Source organism: Lutjanus erythropterus, chromosome 15, assembly GCF_056507025.1.
Source record: "Lutjanus erythropterus isolate fLutEry1 chromosome 15, fLutEry1.hap2, whole genome shotgun sequence".
NCBI lineage: Eukaryota > Metazoa > Chordata > Actinopteri > Lutjaniformes > Lutjanidae > Lutjanus > Lutjanus erythropterus.
This window is the reverse complement of record NC_139331.1, coordinates 1,848,140-1,875,170: the sequence shown is the minus strand read 5'-3', so window position 1 is coordinate 1,875,170 and position 27,031 is coordinate 1,848,140. Positions and strand designations below refer to the sequence as shown.

Here is a 27,031-nt window from a genome sequence, read left to right as displayed (position 1 = left end):
TTCTCAGTAAGAATAAACTAAAAAACAAGGGCTGCAGCTCATGTTTTTTTGTTTCCAAGCAGCAATTCAGTTCACTTACATAATTCTTATTATTATTTCATTTATGTTGGACTCTTTAAGATTAAGCATGAAGTGCCTGCCACATTAAATGATTTACAAAACAAAAAATAAAATCAGACCCCAATGTAAGCCTTCCCTGTATGACATACAAAATTTAGTAACATAATCAAGTAGCATGGAGCCTGTACATGAACAGAAGTGTAGAATAAAAGAAATAAGTTCATATGTAAATAAGTAAAATGTTCATGAAAGAAATGAGGTGAAAAGTGCAAAATATATCAAAGTGGTTATAAATATATAATGCAATGTAATGGCAAGTTCAAATTAAACTCAATAAAACAGTAATATAAAGAGGGAATATGAAAGTGATGCAAGAAAGGAAAAGTTCATCACTGTTAAGTGTCGACCATAAAGTGAGTTTAAAAGCTGCAGTGGAGTCTGCTGTTCGTACAGTCACCGCTGGTTTTCAGTCTGCTCTAAAAGGCTAAAAGATTCTCCATCAGCTGATCTGTGAGACCTGGCTGTGCTGTAAGGGGTTAAAAGTTATTTCATATAATCTGGAGGCAGACCATTGATGACCTCGTAGGTAATTAATACAATTTTAAAATGTTTTTCTTAACGTGATGGACTAGAGTGATGTGGCAGGACCAGCTAAATGTAGTTAATAATCTGGCTGCTGAGTTCTGTTCTGAGTGGGAGTTTAAGCAGGTAGAAACAGTTTCAGTGGTCCAGAGGTGATGTTAAAAAAAAACATGTTTGACTTTTTGGTGTGGTGTCATTAAAACTGAACATGTGTGTAGAGATGTTTCTTGGGAAATATTTCTGGTATGCTCTTCAAAGGATGAAGGATCAAAAGTTACTCCAAGGTTCTTTCCCACAGACTAAGAGAACTGAGGGAGGACTATATCTGTAATTTGTGATGTTCTGGACCAAAGATCAAACACACCCTGAACAAGATGCTGGCTGACTGCCCTCAGACGAAAAACTCTATGAAATGTATTATTTCTGTTGTTTTTATGCTGCTATTTGGCAGCCAACAATAGAGAGATGACAGTAAGTGAGGGGGTGGAGAGATGGAGAATGACATGCAACATGTGATGGTTCATGTTCACCACTGACTCTCTTATGTGTGTCTGTGTGTCTGTGTGTGTGTCTGTGTTTGCAGTATGTTTGTTCTGCTGAAAGGAGCCACCAAAGAGCAGGCCTTCAAGATCGGCAACGAGATCGCAGAGGCAGTGACTGCAACCAACCCCAAACCTGTCAAGCTCAAGTTTGAGAAGGTAGCACATGGGCGCGTGCACACACACACACACACACACACACACACACACACACACACACAGACACAGACAGACAGACAGAGAAACAGCAACCTCTCTCTGTGCACTTTGATTTTGCTTTGTGTCAGTCTGTGCCAATTCTTTCTTCAGCCACACATTTAGAGGTAATTATTGATCTGTGTGTGTGTGTGTGTGTGTGTGTGTGTGTGTGTGTGTGTGTGTGTGTGTGTGTGTGTGTGTGTGTGCACACGTGTGCGTGTGTGTGTGTGTGTTCCCAGGTGTACCTGCCGTGCGTGCTGCAGACAAAGAAGCGCTATGTGGGCTACATGTACGAGAGCCTTGACCAAAAGGAGCCCGTGTTTGACGCCAAAGGGATTGAGACAGTGCGCCGTGACGGCTGCCCTGCTGTTTCCAAGGTAACAGGCAAACCAAGCCGCCTTCTCCCTCCCCTCCTCCCCCATTTCACTGAGCTCTCTACCAATCACAGCCGCACCAGCTCTGTTCCCGCTATCGTTCGCTCAGACCGCTTCACACGTGTCAGTCAGAAGAAGAGGGACCTGCTGCTGAAATGTGACACTGTTAATTCACTAGTGAAATATTATGGGATTAAACAGCAAGTCACTTGTTATATTTCATATGAATCCTGCTGTATTTGAACATGTGTCTCATCAGATTCTGGAGCGTTCCATTAAGTTGCTGTTTGAGACGCGGGACATAAGCCAGGTGAAGCAGTTTGTGCAGCGTCAGTGTGTGAAGATTCTGGATGGCCGGGCCAGCATGCAGGACCTGACCTTTGCCAAGGAGTATCGGGGCAGCGGCTCGTACCGGCCTGGAGCCTGCGTGCCCGCCCTGGAGCTCACCAGGTGAGTGTGTGTGAGAGTGTGTGACAGCACACTGTCAGTGGGCATTTTCAGAGAAACACTACAGCAAAAGACAGAGGAACTCCCTCAGTTTCACTTGAATGAATGTGTTTGCTGTGTGTGTGTGTGTGTGTGTGTGTGTGTGTGTGTGTGTGTGTGCGCGCATGCGTGTACAGGAGAGTGAGACAGAGCTCACTGTCAACAGTTACAGTAGTCAGTGTGAATCCAATTACTCCTTCCCCACACTGCTCATTGTCTGGCTGCACTAGCCTTCATGTACTGTACAGTACCTGAGTCTGTTGCTAAGCAACGCAGCCCTTAATGGGTGAAAAAAACTCCAATTTCAGAGGGAAAAATTCAGCCTCATTCATGAGCGCAGTACAGTTAATGTCATGTGTTTTTAAAGCAGGTTGATTCTTGATCATAAAATGTTTAATTCATAATGAATTGTCTTTCTTGAATCGTTTGACACTTATAAGAATATTTCACAGTAAAGTTGCAGAATCAGAGCTCCAGTAAACAAAAAGCACAGCTCTCACCACTTCTTTATGTCCGTCTGTCTCAGGCGTATGATGGCATACGACCGTCGGCTTGAGCCGCGCGTTGGTGAGCGGGTGCCCTATGTGGTTGTGTATGGGATGCCAGGCGTGCCACTCATCCAGCTGGTGCGGCGACCCATTGAGGTGCTGCAGGACCCCAGCCTCCGCCTCAACGCTACCTACTACATCACCAAGCAGATCCTGCCGCCGCTGGCCCGCATGTTCCAGCTGATTGGCGTGGATGTGTTCAGCTGGTACCAGGAGCTGCCCAGGGTGAGACTTCATGTCAGGAAATGAGGATTTTTATCTTTAATTTGCAATTTAGAATCAATGCAGATGAGTGGTGATGGTTATTCATGTTATATGACCACATGAAAACCTTCAGAATAAAAGCAGAGAGCAAACGACGCAATCAAAGCTGAATGGGCTTGAGTTTGGAGAATTAATTACTGATTAACATTAATCTGATTACTGATGAGCTTACTGCTGATCACAGAGGATTGGTCTGTTGCTTCCCTTCCTGTCAAAATAAAAGCAGGAGCTGTTTTTCATTCAGTGTAGAGAACAAAGGATGAAGAGAAAATGTGTGTCGTGCTTCCTGCTGAGGATCGAATGAGACTCATCAAACTGCAGCTCTGCTGCTGCTTCAGTCTTTGTGTCAACACTGAAGTCAGCTTCTCCTCTGACAGAGCACACACGCCACCTGCTGGAGGAGCTGAGAGCACAGCTGATCAGAATGAAAAATGAATCAAATCAAAACTGAATCCAACTTTTCAGTCAGCAGACTGCCTAACCCTAACCCTCTTCTACTACACAATCCTGAACATGTTGGAGAATGAAGTTTCATTCCCATTTCTCTGCTCACAGATCCAGAAGGCGTCCTGCTCCTCGGCAGCAGGTGGAGAGGAGGTGGGGAGGAAAGGAACCATCTCCCAGTACTTCACCACACTTCACTGCCCCGTGTGTGACGAGCTGACCCAGCTGGGCGTGTGCTCACGGTGCCGCGCCGAACCCCAGAGAGTCGCCGTTACACTCTACCAGGACATGAGACAGTGGGAGAGTCAGCAAGACCAGCTGCTGAAGGTGAGAGACGGGGTGAGGAGGAGGAGACATGGTTTGGACATAAAAATCATCCTAGAAATAATTACCTGCTACAAGTTTTCACATCACACATGCCAACTGATAGTGATGTCATGAAATTATCTCGTAAGTTAAACTGAGATTTACAGTGAACACAGAAACTTTCCTCTTTCAGCAGATGAATGTTAAAATAAACATCTGTACACATCTGTACATCCATCATTCTGCACAGTGAAACTCAAAGTGTCTAATAGAGGAAATTCCCCAATTATTTTATTTAGAAGGATCACCACTGAATGCATGCAAATGTGTGCTGTCACTACAGTATTTTCACCTACGTTACAAACTGGAGCCTGAAAGCAGCACACTCTGCTCTGACCCTAAATGTATAAATATATTTCATCCAGTGCCTTTTTTGGGGCATCAACCTTTGCGTTTACAGAAAAACAAAACAGAGATATATTAAGACTATTAAGAGATTACAGTTACGATTACAGTTACACCTACAAGATACAACTGAGACGTGGGCCTGCATGGAGCTGTAGACACGAGGTGGACAGGAATGACTGAGATGTCTTTTTACTAAGTCTCATTATATAGCAGCAGTGATATGTAGCAGCACTGACCTCCATTTTATGCCTAGTCGTACTTTGGTGAAAGTAACACAAAAGTAGTGCAATGGATTACTCTTCACAAACAGTAAGTAATTTATTACTTTCAAAAAAAGTAAGTAGTAATATATTACTTTTAAAAGTAACTTAACCCAACACTGTTCATGATATAATAAAATGTTTTAGATGTCAGATGGATACTAAAATTCAGAACAGACACTGATTCAGATGAATGGATCCACACATATTCAGTACAAGACAAATACAGTAACTTATTTTGTTGAAAAGATTACACTTAAAAATCATATCATTACAATATAAATAAGTTATGATAGAAGATACTGATATATATCAGATTTCATTGTAAAACAAAGTCTAAACTTTAGAACAAAATACTGCATCTCTCTTAAAGGAGAAGTGTGTGATTTCCAGTGACATCTAGCGTTCAAACCGTAAATTGCAACTAAGAGGATTTACCCCGACACCGCCCCTCTGTCACCAAGAGTACGGTGGCCGTCAGCGGACAAAATGGCGAGCGAAAGCTATCTCATAACAAACTATAATTATGTGTGTAGGATGAATTACCTGTCCAGCAGAAAACAGGCAACCTCGGCGTCACTGTGAAAACGTTTGTCCACCATCAGCGATTTCCATCGTGTAAGCGCTATGCCGATGTTGATTTGTGTTTTTGCCATGTCCTGTCATGCTTGTGTTTACTTTCTTCGCGTCTCCGCTTCTTGGATGACGGGGATTCACTGTCCGCTGCTTTTTGTTCTGGTACAGTGTATGTATGATCCTCCATTTGTCAAAACTCTGCCAGTCAAGGTTCAATTTTAGTTTTAAATGGTCTGCCAGCAATCACCCGCGTCTATCCTCCCCGTCTACTTCCGTGTTTACGCTGCAGCGTCTACGTAAGGTCGCCATGGGCTTCCCAAGACTCACTGTTAGTGCAGTTTGTCCGCTCTGCGATGCCGTAGACGGCGCAGGATGATGATCTCTGTAAGTTGACCCGACAGTATGTAACTATAAATGGCTATTTCTAAAGTAACAGGAACATATAGATTATGAGTTTACGTTGATTGATAATAATAAATAACATACTTATATTTAATATATCTCATTTATGTACATAAATTCCTGGAATTATTACACACTGGTCCTTTAACTATAATGTGACATTGAGGAAGTTCTGAGGGAGACTTCAGTGAAAAAGAAACGTTATGATGTGAAGCAGGCTGGTGGAGCTGTCTGTCCACAGAGAGACACTCAGAGTGTGTCCATATGTACTGTATCCATATTCACTGGAATCACTTCCTCGTTCTTGTAACATTAAATGTTTCTCAGTTCATATTCACCCACTGTCTACAGTCACAGAGATAAATCAAACCAGTGGTTTCACTCTGAGCTGAAGGACACGGAAGATTATAGATAATCAGATGCTTTCCAGATCTGGCAGACTCAACTTGTCCCTCAGCTTTTCTACTGTGTAAATGAAGTAGAGCTGCAACAATAAGTCAATTTCACAGAAACTAGTTGCCAACTATTTTGATAATTAATCATTCAATCATCTTTCAAGCAAACATTTTCTGGCTCCGGCTCCTTAAAAGGAAGGATTTGCTGCTTTTCTTTGTTATTTATGACAATAAATGAAAAGTCTGTAGGTTTTGGACAAAATAAGCAATTCCAAGACATCACTTTGGGTAAAATTATGATGTGCACTTTTCACAATTTTCTTTTTTTTTTTTTTTTTTTAATAGACATTTTATGGACTAAACCAAATGTTTTCAAAGTCTGAGGCTGTGGGCCTCTGTCAGACACAGCTTGGTAAAAGATGCCCCCTTTGGTATACTTGCTTATTTTACTAAATTCCTGGATGACTATTAATCATGATTGTTATTTGATCCCAGACACTCAACAGTTGAGCCAAAATAGGCTGATATTACTGTTTGACATCACCAAATACATAAAAAGGTCTGTTCAGAGGCATTTATGAGTTTCTGACTATGAGGAAAAATAACAAAATTTTCCAAAACTATAGTATCAGAGTTATTTCTTTGACTAAATCACGCACATATAGCCTTTTTTATGTGATCTCTTTTTTGATAACTTGTAATATTTTTTCACTACCATTCACTGAGCCTCCCCTGAAACTGTTTGGAGCCTCCCTGTGAAGGCCTGCTTCCATTTTGAAAACCTCTGGACTAAACAATTTATCAATAATGAAATGAATTGTTAGTTGGAGCCATAAAATAAAGAAAATGGTAACGTGGCCTAAAGAGTGTAATATTTCTGTTCACCCAGCCTGTGTGTGTGTGTGTGTGTTTGTGTGTGTGTGTTTGTGTGCAGATCTGCAGAAACTGCAGTGGCTGTGCAGAGCGACAGGTGCCCTGTGTGTCCCTGGACTGTCCCGTCCTCTACAAGCTGTCCCGGGTCAACAGACAGCTCTCCAAGGCCCCCTACCTCCGACAGCTGCTGGAGCAGTTCTGATTGGCTCCTGACCCAAGGAGCTCCCCACTGATTTGGTGCTAATCGCTGCCCCCTCCCTTTGTCCCCTCCCTCAGTGTTTCATTGTCCATTGAGTTGTAAGAGTTTAACTGGTGCTTTGATTGAACCCTGTTGGGTTTTCATTGTCTTGTAACTGTTATTTGTTCTTCAGTATTTCTCTGCGTGTGCAGACCGTCTGCTTCGAGCCTCCTGTGAGGAGCCACTGTTTGTCTTCATGCTCGTTTGCTGCCATCTCCATTAGCTGCTATGGGCCGAGTGAAGCTGCTGTCTGTGGCGACACAGCAACAGACTGACTGCAGTCCGATCATGAATGACCTGTTGTATCTCATGTGCGCTGTAGCAGTTTGAAGTCATTGGTTTTTAAGGAGCTTCCTTTCAAATCTCAAGACAAACTACATCCAAACCACTAATTAACTCTTCTTCATTTTTATATCAACTGCAGTCTCTGTGTAAATAGTTCCTGTATAGCTCCATCTATAATGTCACTGTGCATTCGCATTAAAAAACAAAACGCTCCGGCCATGAATGCAAACACATCTGGTTTTATGCATTCTGTTAAAGGATCACACTTCTCATGCTCCTTTTAACCTTGATTGTATTGATGTCCATTTTGGCAGATTTGACACTTCACACTGAATCTACAGAGTGTGGGAACTGGAAACCATTTCAGTTTTATTTTTAAAGATCTGGGACTGTTGCAATACTGTATTTTGATAATTTATGTCATGAAGAGTCTATTGTTTCCTTGTGCATATATGGTTTTGTGTACGTTTCCGATTTTCAGTGCAACAAAAAACAAGCTGTCATCAAACCATGTCGAGATCCAATCTTCAATAGTCCACACAGCCGTACACAGGACCTGTGTATTTGTATAAATGTATAAAATAAAAATGATGAAGGAGGTGTTTTTCTGTTTGTTTTTAATGGACATTGCTGTGGGTGGAGGTTTGAGATTGATATAATAAAAAGTCAATGTATGAAACTGCCTTCTGTGTATGACTGAGTTTCCAAAAACTTCAAATGAATCACACTGACAGTACACAACACGTTACAGTACATGACAAAAACAAAAGTCTCATCTTTACAAAAGTGCAACAAAAAATAACTTCTTTCAAATCTTACAACTATCATCACACACATTTCCTGCTGTTCATGAACTCACTGCAATAGTGCAAAATTAAATAACATCGGTTTTTGGCAGCAGGGAGGCATGATGAAGAGGAGGGCCACCGTCCCTGGATCAACTCATTCGCTCTGCTCGTGTCCTCAAGCAAGGCACTGAATTCTACCAGCCCTGGGACGACCCTGACCTTCAGCCTCACTGTGGAGGGAGCAGGCTGACACACACTCCCTGTAGAGAATCAGTGATAACAATCTGCAGTATAGAAGTACAGTTCAACATCTGATCCCTCATCAATCAGGAGGAGTCCAAAAGCTTTTAAGAGATGCTGATGAGTCTGTGCAAACTGAGTATGTAGGTGATTTAGAAGCTGCACAGATTTCGGTCAGTAGTCAGGTTTGCATTCACTGCATGGTAAACCATCACAACTGTTCATAAATATCAGAGTTTTCAGGTTCTGGACGACAAATGAGCACAGACATGTGGAGGCATTGCTCTTCCAGTGTTCAATGACACCCCGTTCACACCTGGTACTGAAATGGGATCTGGATCTGAATAATAAACAAATCTGATCTTGTCTTTCCATTTACACCGAGATCTGATCTTTATCCTCCAGGGCAAGACCTGCATGTGTGTATTTTGAGGTGGCAATCTGAAGAAATTTAGAAAATAAGAGTCAGCAGCACACTGGATAACGCTCCCACACACACTTCTTATTATACCACCACGCGACATGTCAGGAACTGAAGACGAGTTTGCACCAAAAATGTCACATGTACATTAATAATATTCATGGAGGCGTCGCGTAATTTGCAAACTCTTTTTATATTTTTTCCTAATTTGACGTGGCGGCAAATCAGCCCCAGATCCCCTTTAAAAAAATCTCAGTTTTGTGAGTTGCTGAATTTGGGGAAAGTTTGGACTGTCTATAAAATATTCTACATTTATTTGTCACATGAAGTTACTCCTTTCTTCGTATAAAAACATTGTCTCAGTTTGTCCCAGCATGCAGATTAGGGGACACCTGAGGCAACTGTATCGTACTCAGCTCCTCCAATCAGAGACAAGTGTGATGACACTCTGCACATGGTCAGTAGGATCCTTTCTCTACCTTTGTAGCAGGAGCAAGCTCAAATCAGGTCTAAAGAAGTTTTCAACCAGAAAAAAAAAGATTTTGAGGTGCAAGAAAACTATGCTAATACATGTTTTTTAACATTTATCATGGCTGTAAGATCAGGAGTAACTGTAACTCTGCCCCCGAGCCACATGATCCAGTGTAAGCATCTTGTTTGTCTGTGTTGACATCCTTTTCTACTAGAAAATAATATAAAAAAAAAAATCATGTTTCATTACTTTGAAGGTAAAGTTACTTTTAACTTAATTCGAGTAATCAAAATTAGTGCAGCAGTAACGTGATTACTTTGAGGTGTGCTTTTGTGTGAGATACTGTGGGTTTCCATGAGTTCCAACGAACTCCTAATGACTGTTACCATTATGCCCAACATGTAACAACTGTAACACTGACTTCTAGAATTAAATTTAATATTATAGTCTCATTCTTGTTAGTGAAAATATATCATTTATGTATTAATTACTGCACACATATATGTTTCTCATATCAAAAGATGACTAATTTATTACAGGTGGTCTGTGAGTTATTAAGAAAAAATCATTTAAAAAGAGTTGCAGTTGTCCCTGTACTCCCCTACTCTGAGATCAGAGTAGATCAGTGCAGCAGTGTTTCTCACACAGTAATTTCTTCCAGCATATCATTCATTTCTACCTGTATTGCTTTCATTTTTCACACAGTTGTGCTGTCTGGAATAACGCATGTTTTGGTGCTTTCATGGCACAATAATAATAATCAGTCAGTTCATCAGTTAATCTGAGGCGTGACTCTTTCAGTCCTCTCTCTCTAAATTTGAATAGCCTATATTTATGTCAGTTAAAACCAAATGTCTGTATCAGTTTCTTACAGATTGTGTTTACACGTAAGATCTGAATGCAGTGTGAGCCCAGTGCGTCCAGATGTGGTCAGGCAGATCCAATCACGTTCCGATAACAACATATTTAGACTTAATATTTAGAATGAAGATGGATTCTGGGAACAGTTGGTATTCTAACACCAGGTATGAACGGAGTGTGAGAGATCAACAGCACTTAGGAGTGACAGAAGGAGTGTTCAGTCTCTCTTCTCTCTATCTAGAGACAGCAGGAGTTTGCGTCTGGGGGAGTCTCCTACCAGGGAGATGGTGTCTGAGAAAGCGGCACCAGCTGCAGGCTCCGCCCCTTGACTGTTGGAGGCTGCAGAGCTGCCTGTCAGTCCAGTGATGTCAGGAGAGGATGCCTTGCTGGGTGAACTGATGAGACTTGCTGTGTCGTCCATTTCAATCACCTCAAAGTCTGCGTCGTTCCACTGGTCCGCCTCGTTGTCCTGCTCCTCCTCCTCCTCCTCCTCATTGGCTCCAGAGTCCAGCAGCGCCTGGCGGTACTCGCTGTCATCCGCGTCAGGTCGGCCCCTGGCACGGGGTTTCCTGCTCTGACTGCTGGGGGCCGAGGCCAGCTTGAACATGACGGGGAAGAGGATGGAGGTGAAGGTGGCGGTGATGAGCGACAAGTACATGAGCAGCGGGTGATCCGGGAACTTCCCCAGCAGGAAACCGACCAGAGCGGGCAGCACCATCTCTCCCAGCGCCGCACCAACCACAAAGGCCGCTGCTGTGTGGCCCGTCACCGTGGTGTACTGCTCCACCCAGGAGATGCCGCTGGGGAAGGTGGTGGCCATGGATGCCCCGTACAGACCAGTGCACATCCACAGCGCCACCTTCTCCCTGCTGAAGAGGCAGAGCAGCAGCGAGGACACGGTGGAGCCCACCAGGCTCAGCAGGATCATGGTGCCTGGGTACATGCAGGTCGCAAAGAAGATGGCCAGCCCTCTGCAGGCCGCGAACGCCCCCCAGAACAACGAGTTGAGCCCCGCCGCCTGTGACTGAGGCATGTGGGCGTAGTCCTTAGCGAAGGTAAAGATGAAGGAGCCATATGCTACCTCAGCACCAACGTAGGCGAAGAAGAAGAAGAAGAGCAGGATGACAAGAGCTGTGTGATGTTTGGCCACCAGGGGCTTCCCTGACGCCGTGCGGGCTTTGTCCCGTGAAACGCTGCTACGGGAGTAGAGGATGAAGAAGAGGAAGGAGATGAGAAAGACGAAGGAGCCGATCACGATGTAGGCCCACATGGATTTGAGGGTGCTGCTCCTGCTGTGGATGTAGCGCATCATGGTGTGGATGTCAGGAGGTTTGGTGAATGGCTCCGTAGCAGCAGGTGATGTAGAGTTGGTGGGTGTGACTCCTGTGCTGCTGTTCCCGTCAGGACCAAACAGCAACTTGGCGATGATGGGAGACGCAAAGGCTCCTGCTGCGAAGCTGAAGTGCAGCGCCTGCATGTGAGGGCCTGCCTGCTCGCCCCATGTGTTCAGGATGAGGACATTACCACCTGACGGAGACGAGAGAAAAACAGTCATCATCAATATGAATCACGGTGACACTGTATGAGCTACTGCATGTTGGTGTCCTGCAGTCACATCACATCCTGTCCTGTCACGTTTCCCGTCTTTATCAAAGAATGGACGCACTGTCCAAACATGGACTGAGATGCTACAGAAAAACTTAAGATATTCACAAAAGTATAAATACACAGAGGTCAGCAGGTATCAGAGGATATATTTTTAATAACTAAAAATTGATCACTGATACCCTCAAAATAATAATTTGTAATTTGTCTAGTTTATCATCTCATGAAACATGTTTAAAAAGTCATAATGGTATTTTTAAGCCTGGGCCCTGTTTTTACAGATTCCTGTTATTGTGTTACTTAATATGTTAACACATCTTAAAACAACAAAGTCACACAAAAACATGAACTAACAGATCAAGGCAAGAAAAATGAATGTTTTTGTCAGATGAGTTTGGCAGCTGTGAGGAGAGTGAAATGAAAAATCAGCAGACGTGTCTCATTCTCGTGTGTGTGGCCTCTAAAGAGCCTGGATGGAAGCATCGTTCCAGCAAGTGGCTGCCAAAAACAGTGAGCCTCGGTGTCAAAAGTTAGTTATTAAAGCTGCCCTAATCAATATTTTTATATTACCAATCAGTCAAATAATGGTGTGTTAAGTGAAAGAGCTCGCCTGTAGTGACAATTATCACCTGACTCTGCACTTCCTCTCAGCTCTGGCAGCAGCAGGCAGCTGTTTCCAATGTAAAAATCATCTAAAAACTCACTGTCCACGACCTCCTCAGCTTCAAACAGCAGACACATGCAGGGTGGCAGAGGGGTTGGTAGAGACCAAACACAGAGCTGACTGTCATCAGGTGGACACAAACATGACTCACACTGAATGATAATGTTGCTGTGTGTTGGCTGGATGCATAAGCAGCCAACTGTTTGCTTTGACACTCCCCATATCAACTTTTTAATAAGGCAATGTTGTGTTTACAGCTTGTTGTGATCTATAATTAATTCAGTTGCAGAGAGGAAGCATGTGTATTAGCAGGTTCACTGTGCTTTATCTGCTATGTTCATTCAAAAGGTCAATAAATGTGAAAACACTGTTGATTAGAGGGAACTCATTCAGTAAATCTAAGGCTTCTCTACAGCCCATACAGACCATACCAACCACAATGACCTGTCACATCACTTCCTGCTGCTGCTACACAACACTTCACACTGTCCATGTGAAGGAGTGACTGAAGTCATCTGTGGACATAATTCAGTTGTTTGAGATGAATAATTTAGTTCCCTGCACAGCAGCACAGGTGTTTTCAAAGACCTCATTACAGAAACTTGCTGAGGTGGCTAAACTTCTAACTTCAACAGATTTTTTTCACAGCAGACATTTTGACTTGTCACAGCAGGAAACACACAGGTGAAACTAATTTTGTTAAGCCAGCGTTCACAGTACCAGGACCGGAGCTACCTCACTGAAATGTACGACTGTCTTTTGTTCCCTTCAGTTACACCTGCAGTTTTCCTGCTATGACAAGTCAGAAGGCGAAAAAAAAGACTTTTAAAAATCATAAAGGAGCAACATGTCCCACCCTAACCCTATGTTCACATCTCCTATGACACAGCTACAAAATAGCCAATCATGGTCAGCTACACTATCTCAGAGTCGCCTGTGACGTGCTGCTTGGAGGTCACTGACATCCATAAGCACCTGTGTGCACAGTCAGTAAACATGGAAACTGGCTAAAAGCAAAAATGGGTTTTCCTTCCATCATTTACACACAGGAATCATGAGAGACGGGATGTGGAAGAGGCAGCAAACACATCTGATTATCTGACATATCACTGTGTCAGTAGAGTGCTGAAACAAGTTGAATTCAGCTCAACTTTTATTTACAGTTTCTCACGCCGGGCACACAGCAACAAGTGTTCGGTGTCAGTTTCTGGCTCCTTGTGGACGGCCTCCGCTGAAAATGACTTCACGCTGCTTCAACGCCCGACTGAACAACCATCACAGGTTCAACAAAGTCCTGAATACATTTATTTAGGGCCTTCTGACATCAATATATCAGCTAACATAGCAGTGATCCCTCAGCTGTGCTTATTGTGACAACTAGAGGAGGTCACTCAGCAGAGTGTAGATCACTGCCAGACAACAGATGGTGAAGCACCTACTGCAATGTCATCACAACTGCCAGATGCAACCAGCGGACATTTGTTCCCCCAACATGAACATGACCTCACATGCTTTGTCCTGAGCTAAAACAAGATTTCAAATTGCATAATGCTTTTCATGGACAACAGGTCTTTATTGATATAGACCAATGAAGACCAATGAAGCTGTGATTGGCCAATAATGTTGGTCGACTGATACATCTGTCCTGCTCTATATCAATTAAAGCAGTCAAACACAGTGTGGAGAACATCAGGGTTCCATCCTTGGACCTCCCTTGTTTTTGATAAACATGAATGACCTACACAAAGTCTACAAATATGTACTCCCTCTTATTTACTGATGACAAGTCTTGTCACTTCATGTGAAACTTACAGAATACTGATTCCAGAAGCATTAATGATATGAGGGTAGAGCTGCAACCCTTAATCCATTAATCAGCTTTTAGGGGTTTAGGAAACACTGATAGATATTAAATAACTATTAATCAATAAATTGAGAAAATATTTTTTAAGTGTAAATTAACTAAACTAAACCTGTGAGGATGAACCATGTGTGTAGCATCTTAAAGTGAACTGAGGGAATGAATTATTAATACCTTTGATACCTGCAAGGCTGCATATATAAACCTTCATTAAATAGACTAATACTGAACTTCTAGCTATTTGCTTTCACACAGGTAACCAGGCTCACAGTACCATTTGCTCATGCCTGGAGTGATGTCTTACCTGTATCCAGAACACCCATGGACATCCCAATGCTGGACATGAGGCCGGTGAGGAGCAGAGCCTGCTTACAGAAAGGGATCGCACACATTCCAAATGCTGTGACCAGCATAGAAAACCCTGTGAGATGAGGTAAATGGAGAGCAAATGTTTGCTTTAGAGGAACAGAAGTTAAAAATCTGAAGAAACTGTGATGTAAAGCAGACCAAAGACACCTGTCTGCCAGAGTGATACACAGGTTACTGCCTGCTGAAGAAATCCTTCATCTTATTACCGCACTTGTGCATCCGACCAAACAGAGCCAGTTAAAGCTTGAAACTGACACGCCCCTACACCAGCAACATTTGCTGCTACAGTCCAAGCTGTATGGCAGCTACATGTGTGTGTGTGTGTGGGGGGGGGGGGGGGGGTTACCTAGCAGAAGATGTGGGTTCATGCAGTCGAAGAGAATGCCTCCTAAGAGGGAACCGCCGATGTAGCCCCCAGAACGACCAACGAAGATGTAAGAAATGTTGCTGATGTTCTTCTTCACATTCACAGCCAGGTCCTCAAATGTGGGGCCGAGAACAGAGATACTCATCCCCTAAAAAACACAGAGGCCAGCGCTGAGATAGGAAAGTTGAAGTATGTGACCACTTCTACACGTCCACCCCTTGAAATAAAAAAAAAAACTGAATTTGTGCTTTTTTTTGTAGGTGTGTGAGTTATTTTTAAATTAGATGTTGTGATCTATGTTTTGATGCTCTCCCTCATGCTTTATCCTTTTCAAATAACAACAACCTAAATTAACCACACTGCCGAATGAAATGCAGAGTGACAGCACTGATCTGATAAATGCAACACGCCCTCTGTGTGCCCTGCATTCTGATCAATTATGACTACTGTTGAGAGAGAGACAAACATCTCTGCCTCCTCTCTGATTGACTTCTTCTTGTAGAATTATTGAAAATACACACAAAAAAATCTGTGAAGGTCTCATAATGGAATCTAATGTTTTATGCAGCTGAAAATGTTCACATTTATTTTGGAACCACGTTTGACTGCTTGTGCCAAAAGAGTACAATGGCAGTTTTGTGTGTCAATGATAATGTGTTGTTTTAGGGTGAAGTTGTTTCTTTAACAAACACCCCACTGTTTCTCAGAAGACGTCTTTATTTCCATGTTTTGTTACAGACTCAAAGTGAACTGGGGTGTTGCAGTCTGACATAATAAAGTTCCTCCAGTGTGAATGGAGGAAGAAATGTTGGCGTTCCAGCAGGAAGCAGCAGGTGTATGCTGATGGATTTCAGTAATCTGATAACTTGCTTGAAGAGCAAGTTTTGCAACTATGTAAATCCTGTCTGAGCAGGATACTGCAGCAGTTCACTTGACTGGAAATCTGACTGCCTATACAACTGCTCTATTGTTGTCTGATAGACTGACTCTGAAGCAGTTACACCAACTAATTATAATAATAAAGCTATCACTCAGCAGCTTTTGCATATGTCTTTTTTTCACTGTACCTTTGTAACATCTAATGAAAAAGTGCAGACAGATGATCAACATGGGTCAGACTGCTGCTCATCAGAAATAACCTATAAAGGACGAGTGCAAATCAAATTAAACTGTACTTCAGAATGAATTAGCTCACTGGACAGGGACACTGGCTATCTATGAAGCCTCTGCTTGAAATTCAACATAGTTAACATGTTGCACACGAGCTCAGTTTGATAAAATGATGCAGGCGATCCCTAACTGTAGCTTTTGTGACACTGAAATTGAAACCACTGGGTGTTCAGCTGTGAACTGAAATCTCACTACATGCTCCTCTCACAAGACAAAATATGTTTTGTATGAACATTTAGGACATGAAGAGTGACTTGATATTGAACAACCTGGAATTTTACCCCAAAGTGTTGCTCAACCTCACACAAACTGCAGTACAAACAAACTCAACAGATTGTCTGTCCACAATGTGAAGAAAGAAAAGGAAAAGAAAGAATTGTTTGAAGGGAAACTTTTGATATGATCCTACCAAAAATGCCCATTTACATTGCAGGCATTTTGTGAGAAAAAAGTGGTGAATCTCACATGTCCCTATATTAGTATAGTTGTCTGCAAGGCAATATAAATTGGCACTAATACAGACAAATGTTGGCACTGATTAACATAAATTTAAAACATAGCAATTAAAATGTAATTTTATATTACTTTAAAAATATATTGTGACTGCCAAATTGGCACCTCAAAGTTTTTTTTGTTGTTGTTTGTTTTTTTGAAGAATACCTGAAATATGACATGATAAAAACTTAAAAACTTTTGGTAACGCTCAAATTTCCAGGTCCCATAATTTCATGGTAAATAAGGTGATTATTACCAAATAATATATTTAGAATTTCTAAGAAATTTCCCACAAATTACACCCAGATTTCATGGAAGGTGTGTGGTCATTCACAGGGGTCATTTTCATGTGAATTATCACATTCTTTACCATGAAATTTGGGGCTAATTTGCAGGTTAATTCGGGGCTTTAGGAGACTTGCATTACACCAGATGAGCAGTATGGAGGTATTTTATGTTTTTTCCCAGTTATTTTTTACATTTGAAAACTGGTCACCATTCACTTCCATTGGTTGGGAGAATCTGAAATACTGTTTTCCTGTGAAACTCCAGCAGTGTTTAGTGGACTAAAAAAATAAACCTGCTCTTCAGTCGGCATGGGGGTGATAATGACTGAATTTTCATTTTTAGGTGAACTATCTCTTTAAGTCTCCAGCTCTTATGAAGAACTGCAAATATTTGATGGACAACTACTTTCTTCACTTTCTTTTCCTGCAACTGAATATATTTTCAACCTTTTCCTCTCTGTTATTCATTATTTGCTATTACGCTTTTGCATAATTTCTGTACCTTATGTGAGTTGAATTTTAAACTTAATGAGTACTGACACCTGTGTTAATTGTGCTTTTTCCTATCTATTAGCTGCTGTGAAAAAGGTCTAAAACTTGTAATTTCTGTTAGCTTTCCTCGTTCAGCCACATTACAAACAAGTTTATTTCGTGTGAACTTCTTGTTCTTTCGTGTGAAACGTCGTTGTGCTGAAGTCAACAGAACAAACCTGTTACCTGCTCTCCTGGCTATCTGACTAACTAGCTGTCTGGCTGTCACGAGCTCCTAAGAGAAGGCCTGCTGGGACATTTTCATGGAACATGTTAGTATAAAGGCACAGAGGTTTAATCTGAATGTACCAGTCCGAGGAAAGATCCACAGAGCGCCAGTGTGACCATCCAGCGGCCGCACGTCCCCACACCGCCCCTTCCTCCGCCGACCACCTCCACCCGCTCCTCGCATCCCGCTTTGGTGCTCCTCTTCACCGCTTTCAGCGCACTCTTCAGCCCTCTTCCGGTGTCCTTCCTCTTATCAAACAGGGTGTCTTCCTCCTGGTCGTCGTTGTCGTCGTCGTCCTCCATGCTGGCGAAACGAACGTGCTTCTTTTTAACGACGGTGTCTCGCGCGGCGGACGAAGACATACCTGTCAGTTTGTCCCTCCGACAGCTGGCGGTGATGGTGCGCTGTCACAATACTGTCGCTCGCGGCCCAGTAAGCCGCCACTCACAGCTGAGAACACGTTTGTTGGCTCGTAGCCGTTTCCGCGCTTCCTGTCGGTCGGTTTCTGGGGTTTAATCTGTAAAAATGAGGTTGGTCATCATGGAGCTGCAGGTTCAGAGGAGGACAGCGGAGAACCACCGCTGCAGCCGCGGAATCCCTCCATATGTCAGCAGCGACTGTATGGCTGCTGGACGTTTGCAAAGATCGTTTGCAAAACAAAGGTTCACTCGGTGTATAAAAATGACCCACCTTAAGAATGACGCAAAGAAAATGGAATAATATAATATCAGTTGCAGCTAGTTGACAGAATCCTATGCACATTAATTTTAGTAACGTCAGTCATTTTTATAGAATAGCATAGAATAAAAATAATAATAAAAATAACGTATTTTATTCGTTTTTTTTTAGCTATGGGTCAGTCGTTAATTAATCACAGTAGGCTTTATCTACTCTTTATTTGTTGGACGATATTCTTCTCTCTTCGAGCTGTTTAAAGCTTTTGTTGCGTGTTTCTCATAACTCACTAGCTCTCCCTTCAACCTTGTGAAATAAAAACTAACTTATTAACTGACCATGAGATCTAGCTCTGTTTGTCAATATCAGTATCTTCAGTCTTGGCGTAATTTGGACCAATTTTCATGAACTTGCTACAGTTTTAACAGAGCAATGTCTGCAGTGTGCCACAAAACCTTTCCATTGATGTCACTCGCGAAATATGTAACGCTACACAACTCACAGTTTATTCAAATGGTCGTTGATCATTTTTTTGTATCCTTAATTCAGTCCTGAGTAAAACCTCTTCGCTTTTCTCCCCTCTCTGATTCAGCTGACGCGTTAAAAAATGTCTAGGGCTACGGCAAGCAGCAGCATCCAGGTTAGCATAGAGAAGAAATGGCGGCCTCTAGTGTTAGGAGAACAGAAGTGCATTAGTCTTGTAACCTTATTCCGAGGTAACGGGCTGGAATTAGGGCCACCAGAGAACTACAGCAGTGGATTTCAAACTGAGGTCTGGGGGCCAACATGGTTGCTTGAGAGGGTTGTAGGAGAAGAATTTTTAATTCATCACTTTTTTGGGTGGGAAATTAGAACAACAAGGGGAAGAATAGGCCTGATATGTTTTATTAAGACCAATATTGATTACTTTATTATCTTAAAACCTAAAAAAAATGTACACAGAGGAGATTCCTTAAGATAAAATCTGGTCAAATAGAGCTTTTCTCACAACAGCCATTTTGACATGAAAAAGCAGTGTAAACACAGGTGTTGCCACTGATACTAATTAAGAACAAAACACAGTCAGGTTGCTGCCATTGTGCATGTTGGTTCACTGAACAGCCTCTGCTACACTGAATGGAACAGGGCCTTAGTAAGTATTGGCAACACCTGTGTGTGTGACCTGAAAAAGTTATTTTTTGGCATTTAATGTGCTTATATTTTGGGGGTTCTTGACATGAAAAAGTTTGGGAACCCCTGAAATAGAGCAGTGGTTCTCAACCTGGAGGTCACAGTCCACAGGGGGGTCATAAGATAATTTCTGGGGGTCGCCAGATGGTTGTGGAGAATAAAAATGAACATAATGTGGTAAGCAGCATAAAGCAGGAAGCAACTTTTCACATCACATTGCCTGTGGCAGTAATATGTAATGAGAGGCTGGGGGTCGCAAACACAAACCTTGTTTTCCCGAGAGACTGAATTAGGACTCATCTCTAGCCTCATTTTACATACAAATATAACGTGACAGATTGTATTTTTCACAAAAGAAGCTTATGTCATCATCAAGATATGAGGTTATGATGCAGGGCAAGTAGGCCTACTGTTGTTATTAGTACACTGTAATATCAAGTGGGCAGCAATACAATTACGTGTTTGCTAATGGAAGTGACTGATGACTTAATTCACCACCAAAATAAACATTACAAATACTACATTCATAATTTCACTTCAGAAGTCACTATAAAGAATAATCCTGTCAGTGCTACATCATAGGGGAATATTATTATTAGTCCATTATGTCTGTCATGTATGTCTAAATATAAGAAATAGCAGTATAAGTATTACATCTGTCAAGTAACTGTAACAATAGTTATTTTATGACATAGTCTCTAATTAGATTTTGATCCACGCACAAGATTTTTCTTTATGCATATTTCTTAAACATATCTGTAAGATCACTGTGGGCGGGTGATTGAAGAATTTCGTTTCCAGTGATAGCTTCACTGTAATTGCTGTGCAGGTGATGATAAAGAACTTGAACCTCACACCCTTTCATTTCCTTCACTTTAACTGACATTTCCTTTTCTTTCATTTAATACAATTTACATGACAGCTCAACTCCTTATGGAGACACATTACATACTGTCAGCTCCGTCAGTGTTTACACTCCAAGTCCAGTCAAGTAAGTTTTTACTCTTTAAATTATTATTTAGAGACCCAGCAATTTCAACTGAGAATACCTTCCAGTTAACTATTTCATGTTTTAGCTTTTCCAAAGCAATGCTGTTCAGCCCACTTCATCTCAGGCTTCTTTAGAACTATGTTTTTGTTACCAAGGGTGAAGCAATGCAGTACATTTATTTTCAGGCAATTCATTTCAACTTCTAGCTATCACCATATTATTTATTTTTCAGCTTTTCTAGCAATGTTTTCAGCTCTCAGCTTCTTTTCTTAAAACTCTTCAGCTTCCAGCTCTGCAAGTTTTACATTTCACTTTCCAGGTTTTCCAGCTGTGCAATGCAGTGCATTTGGGCTTCATGACTTTTCTGACAATTTGCCTGAGGGTTTGTGCTTTTTCTGCAATGCTTTCCAATTTATTTCGGCTTTCAGCATTCACTCAGATCTTCTGCACAATGCATTTTCTAGTTAAACATATTATTTTGGTGGTAGTCCTGTAGAGCCCCGCTTCAAGGACCTTTGGTTATCCACATATAGCTTTCAGCTCCCAGCATTCACACGGATTGTCTGCAGGAAATGCATTTTCTAGTTAAACATTATTTTGGTGGCACTCCTTTAGAGGCCCCCTTCAAGGACCACAATCATTACCCACTGGGGTGCCACATACATTGAGAATATTTGTTCCCTCATTTAAGCCCCCCAGGCAGCACTTACCTCCTGCTTCCAAATCCTGCTCCCTTTATAAGTATGGGTAACAATGAGTCCAGTAAAAAACATGTAAATGGTAGAGAATTGGGTATGTAGCATGGGAAAGATTCCTTAAGAGAACCTAAACAAAAGCCTCTTAATTGCCAAAATATAGCTCAAGCTATCCAAAACAATTGGTTCATTAACAGTTCATTCACTGTGAGGAAGTGGCAGTTAAATGTCTGACATGTTTGAAGTTGTAAAATATCTGGTTGTGTTCATCACATTCAGTTTTATAGCACTTGCCCTTAGCTGACACCAGGCTGACAGAGATATTCTGGGCTGTACAATGAACTGCATGCATATTTGGCTGCATAAAAAAAGCCTCACTGTATCTTTTTAGCCTTCCAACTATCTGTATAAGTATAACTGTGCTTTACATATATAGTTACAGGCGGCATTTAAATTATCTTCCTTCGCTTGTGTCAAATAAATGAAAGGCCTGAGCTCGGTGATGTCAGACTGTCCCAGCCACAGACATGGAAACATAAATTAGGAGACAGTCACAGAAAATTGAAACATCTTTTTTACTGTCTTGAAAATGTTGAAATCTGTGTTTACATAATATTTCATTGCATATTCTGTAGTTCACCACACATCCTGCGGCAGAAATAAAAGATGGGAAAAAAAATATTTTAGTAGAAAACAGTTTTGGTAACTCATGAGAGATATGAATAAAACAAAACCAAGCAATAAATGAAATTAAGAGATTTTTTTTTTGTAAAAGTAGGTGGAAGCAAAGCTTTACACAAGTAAATCTTTATCTGTACTTAGAGCATGAAAACAAAATGCATACATACAGATATTCCGAATAAAGCAAGTGGTTGGATTAGATGTGAGAGAGCCACAATAATATCAGGAAATTAACAATAGAATACAATATAGAAAAGCTCATTCAAAACTCCTAAGACTCAGATTTGTCACTTAAAGCCTCTAAGACAAATAGACAAAGGCAATCAAGGAGGCAACTTGTCTCAATTTTGGTTTTAAGTAACAGGTTTTAAAATAGATCATGCAATTAAAAAAAATAATTCAAAATGTCTCTTTGGATGCAGTTTCAAAAAGCAGGTATGAGACAACTAAATTAAATTGGCAAGTAGAACAATGATTAAACAATAAACTATTTAAAAGTGAATATGGCAAAGTGGTTTACAATCAAAATTCAGAGGTACAAATGAAGTCATTTCTTTGACAAGAAATTCTTCAGGCTCTCATTGGTGACTAGCACTATAACGGCAAAGAAAAACAGTCTCAAAATAAACTCAAGTCTGTTATATCTGGAAGCCAATTTCTGCCAATGTGATGAAACTATTAATATCCTCTAAGTAACTATAATGAGAATCTTTCTTGAAATGATGAGTTAGTATCTCAAAATAATGAGAAACTTTCTCAAAATAATAAGTATCTTAAAATTCTCAGATTAATGACTATACTATTTCATTATTTCAAGAAAGTTTCTCAGTGTAATAACTTACAGGATATTTCTTTTATCACTGTCAGAAATGAGCTTCCATAGATATAAATAGTCATTAATGTTAGTAAAAAAAAAAAGTGTGAATTAAAAGGCAACGGATGTGATTTAATTCTAATAAAAATATATATATAGAGAGAGGAAAAAAGTTGTAAACGCTGTTTCTTACACAAAAAAGGCATTTCTGGTTCTGAGCAAGCACTTCATTAAAGAGCATTGCTCGGATTTTTTTCTAAGACTTTTCAGTTTATTTCTTCAGTCACACTACTCAAACATGAACACCGCTCTATTGGAGGAGCTGACGGAGGAGCAGTGATGGTAGGATATAGTCCAGACGGGGGCAGCGCATTACACTATTACAATATCTGAGGTAGACAGTGTCACAGGTCTGCGGAGGAAACATCATCGACCCACAGAAATTCAATGTCGGTGCACTGTTTTCCAAAAGGTCTCTGAGTTTTCCAGAGACCACTGTCAACAGTGACGGACTGATGAGTCGCTTCCTAACATGTTCAGATGGTTCACTGACACTACCTGTAGGCTTTGAGGGAGACGTATGGCAGCAAGAAAACAGGATGAATACACTTTCAGCCATTTCCATTTCAGCACATTTTGGTCTTCAGTAAATGAAATCAAGGCTTTAGGCAAATGCCCGTCAATTACAGCATGACATTCTCCACAAAAACTACAAAATAAATATAATATGAAAACATAAAACAAACCTACTAAAGGTTAATGAACTGGGAAAGGAATTAAAGATTAACCTGACTTAACCTGACAAATGATCATGTAGTCAATGATTAGTCAAATTCATGTCCTCAGTTCCATTTCAAGGACTTAGTCTCTCAAATGATACTGTAGGTAAATAAATGTGTAATAGCCTTTTAATAAAGTGGTGAAGAGCTACATGTGCACCAGTATTCTGAGTTGTTTTTGGTGCTTTTAAGAGATCATCCATCTAAGCAGGTGATATTTTGTTGCCACGGTGACCGGACCGTGTCAGCTACTGGGAAATCATTTCATTTTCTTTTATATACTCTGAAGCACATGAGCTATTTCCACTTTAACCACAAGCATAATGTAAATGTATGTCACACAATCAAAGTATACATGGAATATATAGGACCAAATTACAGACGCAAAAAATAAAGAACAACTTTAAAAACAAGTCTCACCACTGGTTGTTTCAAAAGAAATACTGCTTAAGGTCAATACTACAGTCAATTAATAGACATGTACACAAACACATGTTAGTATGTTCCTCATAAATCAATATTTCATTACTTTCAAGCAGGTGAAAGCAGGTGTACTTGTGCTGGCTAAGAGTTTTTCTTATTAAAGGAATAATCTGACGTTTTGAGGAAATACACTTACAGGACTCCAGGAAAACCCATAAAACCACAACTTGTTGTTTTTATATTAATTGCCCCCTCCCCCGCCCCCGCCCCCAAAGCCCCACCCCCTTTCACTCTGTGCTCCAATTATAGTTGAGCAAATTGGAACATCGGTCAAATTTGTCCTTTCCTGAACTATGTGCTAAGCTTATCTGTGTTTAACAGAAGCAAGTTAATTTACAGCTAGCTAGTTGATCTGATAGCTAGCATTAGCAAAAGTAAAATTTCCAAGTTCCTGGTTGAAAAATATCAACTGGAGTTGGACATCTGAGTCAGAAAATTGGAGGCATCTCACCAATCCAATCTATTGACATTAAAATCCAAGATGGCTGCTCAGCATATCAACAGTAGTGAAGGCTGTAGTCATTTACTGATTATTCACACCTCTATCTTTTGTGCCTGTGTACTGGTGTACAGTACATACAGTACTCTCAACCTTTATTTTGTTGGCATGTGTTGTTGTTTGTATGCAAAAAATACTACTTAATGTGTTGTGAAGTACAACAAAGGTTTTCATTGAAGGTTCATCTTTATCCTCTGATTCATGGTGCTGCAACACAGTCAGTTCAGGTGTAACGTCATTCCCAGATCTGACACTTGAGGTAAACGGAACGCAGCATTATAGCAAATGTCAACAAAACGCTAGCTAACGAGCTAGCTAACCTACAATAATCAATATCTAACAAGTTAGTTAGCATTGTCTAACATTAGCTAACCTAAGGTGTGACTGCATGTCACTTTGACAGGTTCCCCAGCAACATCTTTTAATCACCTTCAAAATGTGGTTGTCTTTTCAAGAGAGACAAACCTAGCTTTTAGCATACCCATAGACCGAGGTTCTGCTGGGTACCAAGCTTGTTCAAAGGTTTGTAGCACAGAGCAAAAAGGGAGGGGGACTTAAGAAGGGTCAACTGTTTTATATGGATTATACAAACCAGAACAAATGTTAGTTGGTGATCTTTATAGGTGTTGGAAGACTGCTTTTGTTACCTTTGGACAGGCCTAGCCTAAGAGTTTCCCATTTCACATCTTAATGTTTAGTTAAGCTAACTGGCTAAACATATTTCCTAAAATGTCAAAATATTCCTTCAAAATTATTAAGGTTTCTCAGGCACCCGAGGCTCAGATCCAAACTTGGGTTCGGTCCATTATGTTAAAAAAAAAAAAAAAAAAAAAAAGAGAGAGAGAGAGCGAGAGAAAATCAGATTTCCTGGATCCAGCCTGGGGGACAGAGCTGCTTCTCTTGAGATGTAAAATCATTGTGCTTGAAGCTGCTTCCCTTGACGTGTCTGAGCACCTTTTACAGCTCAGATGATCCCAGAGCTTCATCATTAACACTACAAACAACCTCCTGAGCCCCAAATCTCTCAGAGCACCTCTCTGAGGAGATAGTTACTGTCCCTTTGAAATACCATGAACACATTAATCATCAGTATTTACAATTTTGGCATGCTTTGAAACGGTGTTAACAGGAGACTCCTGTCTGAGGGGACACCGGAGACAATAAAGATGGCAGTTTTAAGGAGAAATCTTTAGCAGACCAAGGATATTAATTGAATTTAATTTTCCACATGACTGCTCTTCTGTTTAGGCCATATTTCTACATCTAAAAACATATGGTAGTGTTGAAAACTGATTGTAAAGAATAATGTTGGTCCACCTTTCCCTCAAGACTGCCATCTGAAAGTGTTGGTTTAGGCAGAGACACTGGCTAAAGATTGAATTAGCAGCTTTCACGCTGCATTATAGGACGTACAGCACGCCTTCTTTCCCTTGTGACAAATACGAAATGTGCAGTTTTCTCCATTTTCATTTAAGACTTCAAGTTTGCCTGCTGGAGGATTAGAAACAAACTAATGCATAGTTCTTCAGGATCACATTCAGGTTAAACTTCATTCTATGACTCTATCTGATATGTTTCATCGCTTTGGCATTTACTGACATTCTCCTACTGAAGGCTGTCATTACAATCTTTGCTAAAAACACAAATACTGTATGTCAGTGCTCAGTCTCACTCAGTGTGTCACTCTTTCAGTCTGTTCAGCGGGGGGTGGGGGGGGTCTTAGAGGACGGACTCTCCAGTTTTACATTTCGCGTCTTCCTGAGCCTTCTCGTGCTCTATCATCTTCTCGGTGACGTCCTGGTCCCTCCTCAGGGCCTCCTCCTTCTCCATCCTCTTGCGCCTGGCCTCCACCCAGGGGATCAGGCACAGAACGGCTCCTCCGATGATCGGGGGGATACCTGCCAGGTAGAAGGCCAGTTCGTAGTTGCCCAATCTGTCCCTCAGGAAACCTGGAAGCAGAAATAGGGATGTTACTATGACTCCAACTGGGCACAGAAAAAGACAGATGAAGGCAGACAAAATGGGACATCGGCACAGCAGGAGAAACAGCTGCTGTGTGATACATTGAGGTCACAGGTCATCAGTTGTGGTTTGGCTTAAGGCTTTGACACACAGCACTGACCTTACTGGAGCCTGTGAGGGTCATAAAAAGGATTATCTTACTCTATTTTTAGCTTTTTGTAGTTCAATAATGCTGACTGACCATGTGGGTCTCCACTTTTGTGTTCAAGTCTACACTAACACCTCTTTTCCCCTGGCCTGTAGCGCTGTTTATCCATCTAGATGGTTTTGGTGTGAGCTGCAGAATTTTGGAGATGTCTGCTTTCTCTCTGATAAAATGGGCCTAGATGGCACTCAGCTTGTGGTGCTCAAAGCACCAAAAAATACATTTGAAAAATTCAAAACCAGTGTCTCTTTCCAAATATCACAACCCGGTTACTAAAGATAATCCTCACACCTTGTTGAGAACAGTTTAATGTAGGAACTACTTCCTCTCTAGTAGAAAAGAATGTAGTTGCAGGGCATTGTACTACAGACAGAAAAAAGTTCTGACAAAAAAAACACTTACAAAAACTCTGTGGATTATCTTGGATAACTGGGTCATGGTTTCTGGAAAGAGACACTGGTTTTGAAATTTTTAAATGT

General features: G+C 41.2%; 3 protein-coding genes across 5 annotated transcripts in view; 1 reads left to right on the top strand and 2 right to left on the bottom strand.

Moving 5' to 3' along the window:
• The window catches only part of rev3l (REV3 like, DNA directed polymerase zeta catalytic subunit), a 103,189-nt gene extending 95,268 nt beyond the window's left edge, over positions 1 to 7,921 (top strand). For all 3 annotated transcript variants that reach the window (XM_084737896.1, XM_084737897.1, XM_084737895.1), the window contains exons 27-32: positions 1,226 to 1,340; positions 1,619 to 1,756; positions 2,013 to 2,203; positions 2,766 to 3,012; positions 3,607 to 3,822; positions 6,777 to 7,921. In XM_084737896.1, coding sequence (XP_084594022.1) covers positions 1,226 to 1,340; positions 1,619 to 1,756; positions 2,013 to 2,203; positions 2,766 to 3,012; positions 3,607 to 3,822; positions 6,777 to 6,917 — 1,048 coding nt within the window. In that variant the 3' untranslated portion in view covers positions 6,918 to 7,921. The remainder of the gene's footprint in view (positions 1 to 1,225; positions 1,341 to 1,618; positions 1,757 to 2,012; positions 2,204 to 2,765; positions 3,013 to 3,606; positions 3,823 to 6,776) is intronic.
• Positions 7,839 to 18,222, bottom strand: slc60a2b (solute carrier family 60 member 2b). Its single transcript, XM_084737898.1, has 4 exons — positions 17,679 to 18,222; positions 14,866 to 15,034; positions 14,455 to 14,571; positions 7,839 to 11,547 (listed from the first exon to the last, which is right to left on the bottom strand). Exons 1-4 carry the CDS (start codon positions 17,958 to 17,960, stop codon positions 10,238 to 10,240), a joined length of 1,878 nt encoding a protein of 625 aa, XP_084594024.1. The 5' UTR covers positions 17,961 to 18,222; the 3' UTR covers positions 7,839 to 10,237.
• A 5,876-nt stretch (positions 18,223 to 24,098) lies between these two features.
• Positions 24,099 to 27,031, bottom strand: part of slc16a10 (solute carrier family 16 member 10) — a 59,661-nt gene continuing 56,728 nt past the window's right edge. Inside the window, exon 6 of the mRNA XM_084737371.1 lies at positions 24,099 to 26,334. Coding sequence (XP_084593497.1) covers positions 26,105 to 26,334 — 230 coding nt within the window. The 3' untranslated portion in view covers positions 24,099 to 26,104. The remainder of the gene's footprint in view (positions 26,335 to 27,031) is intronic.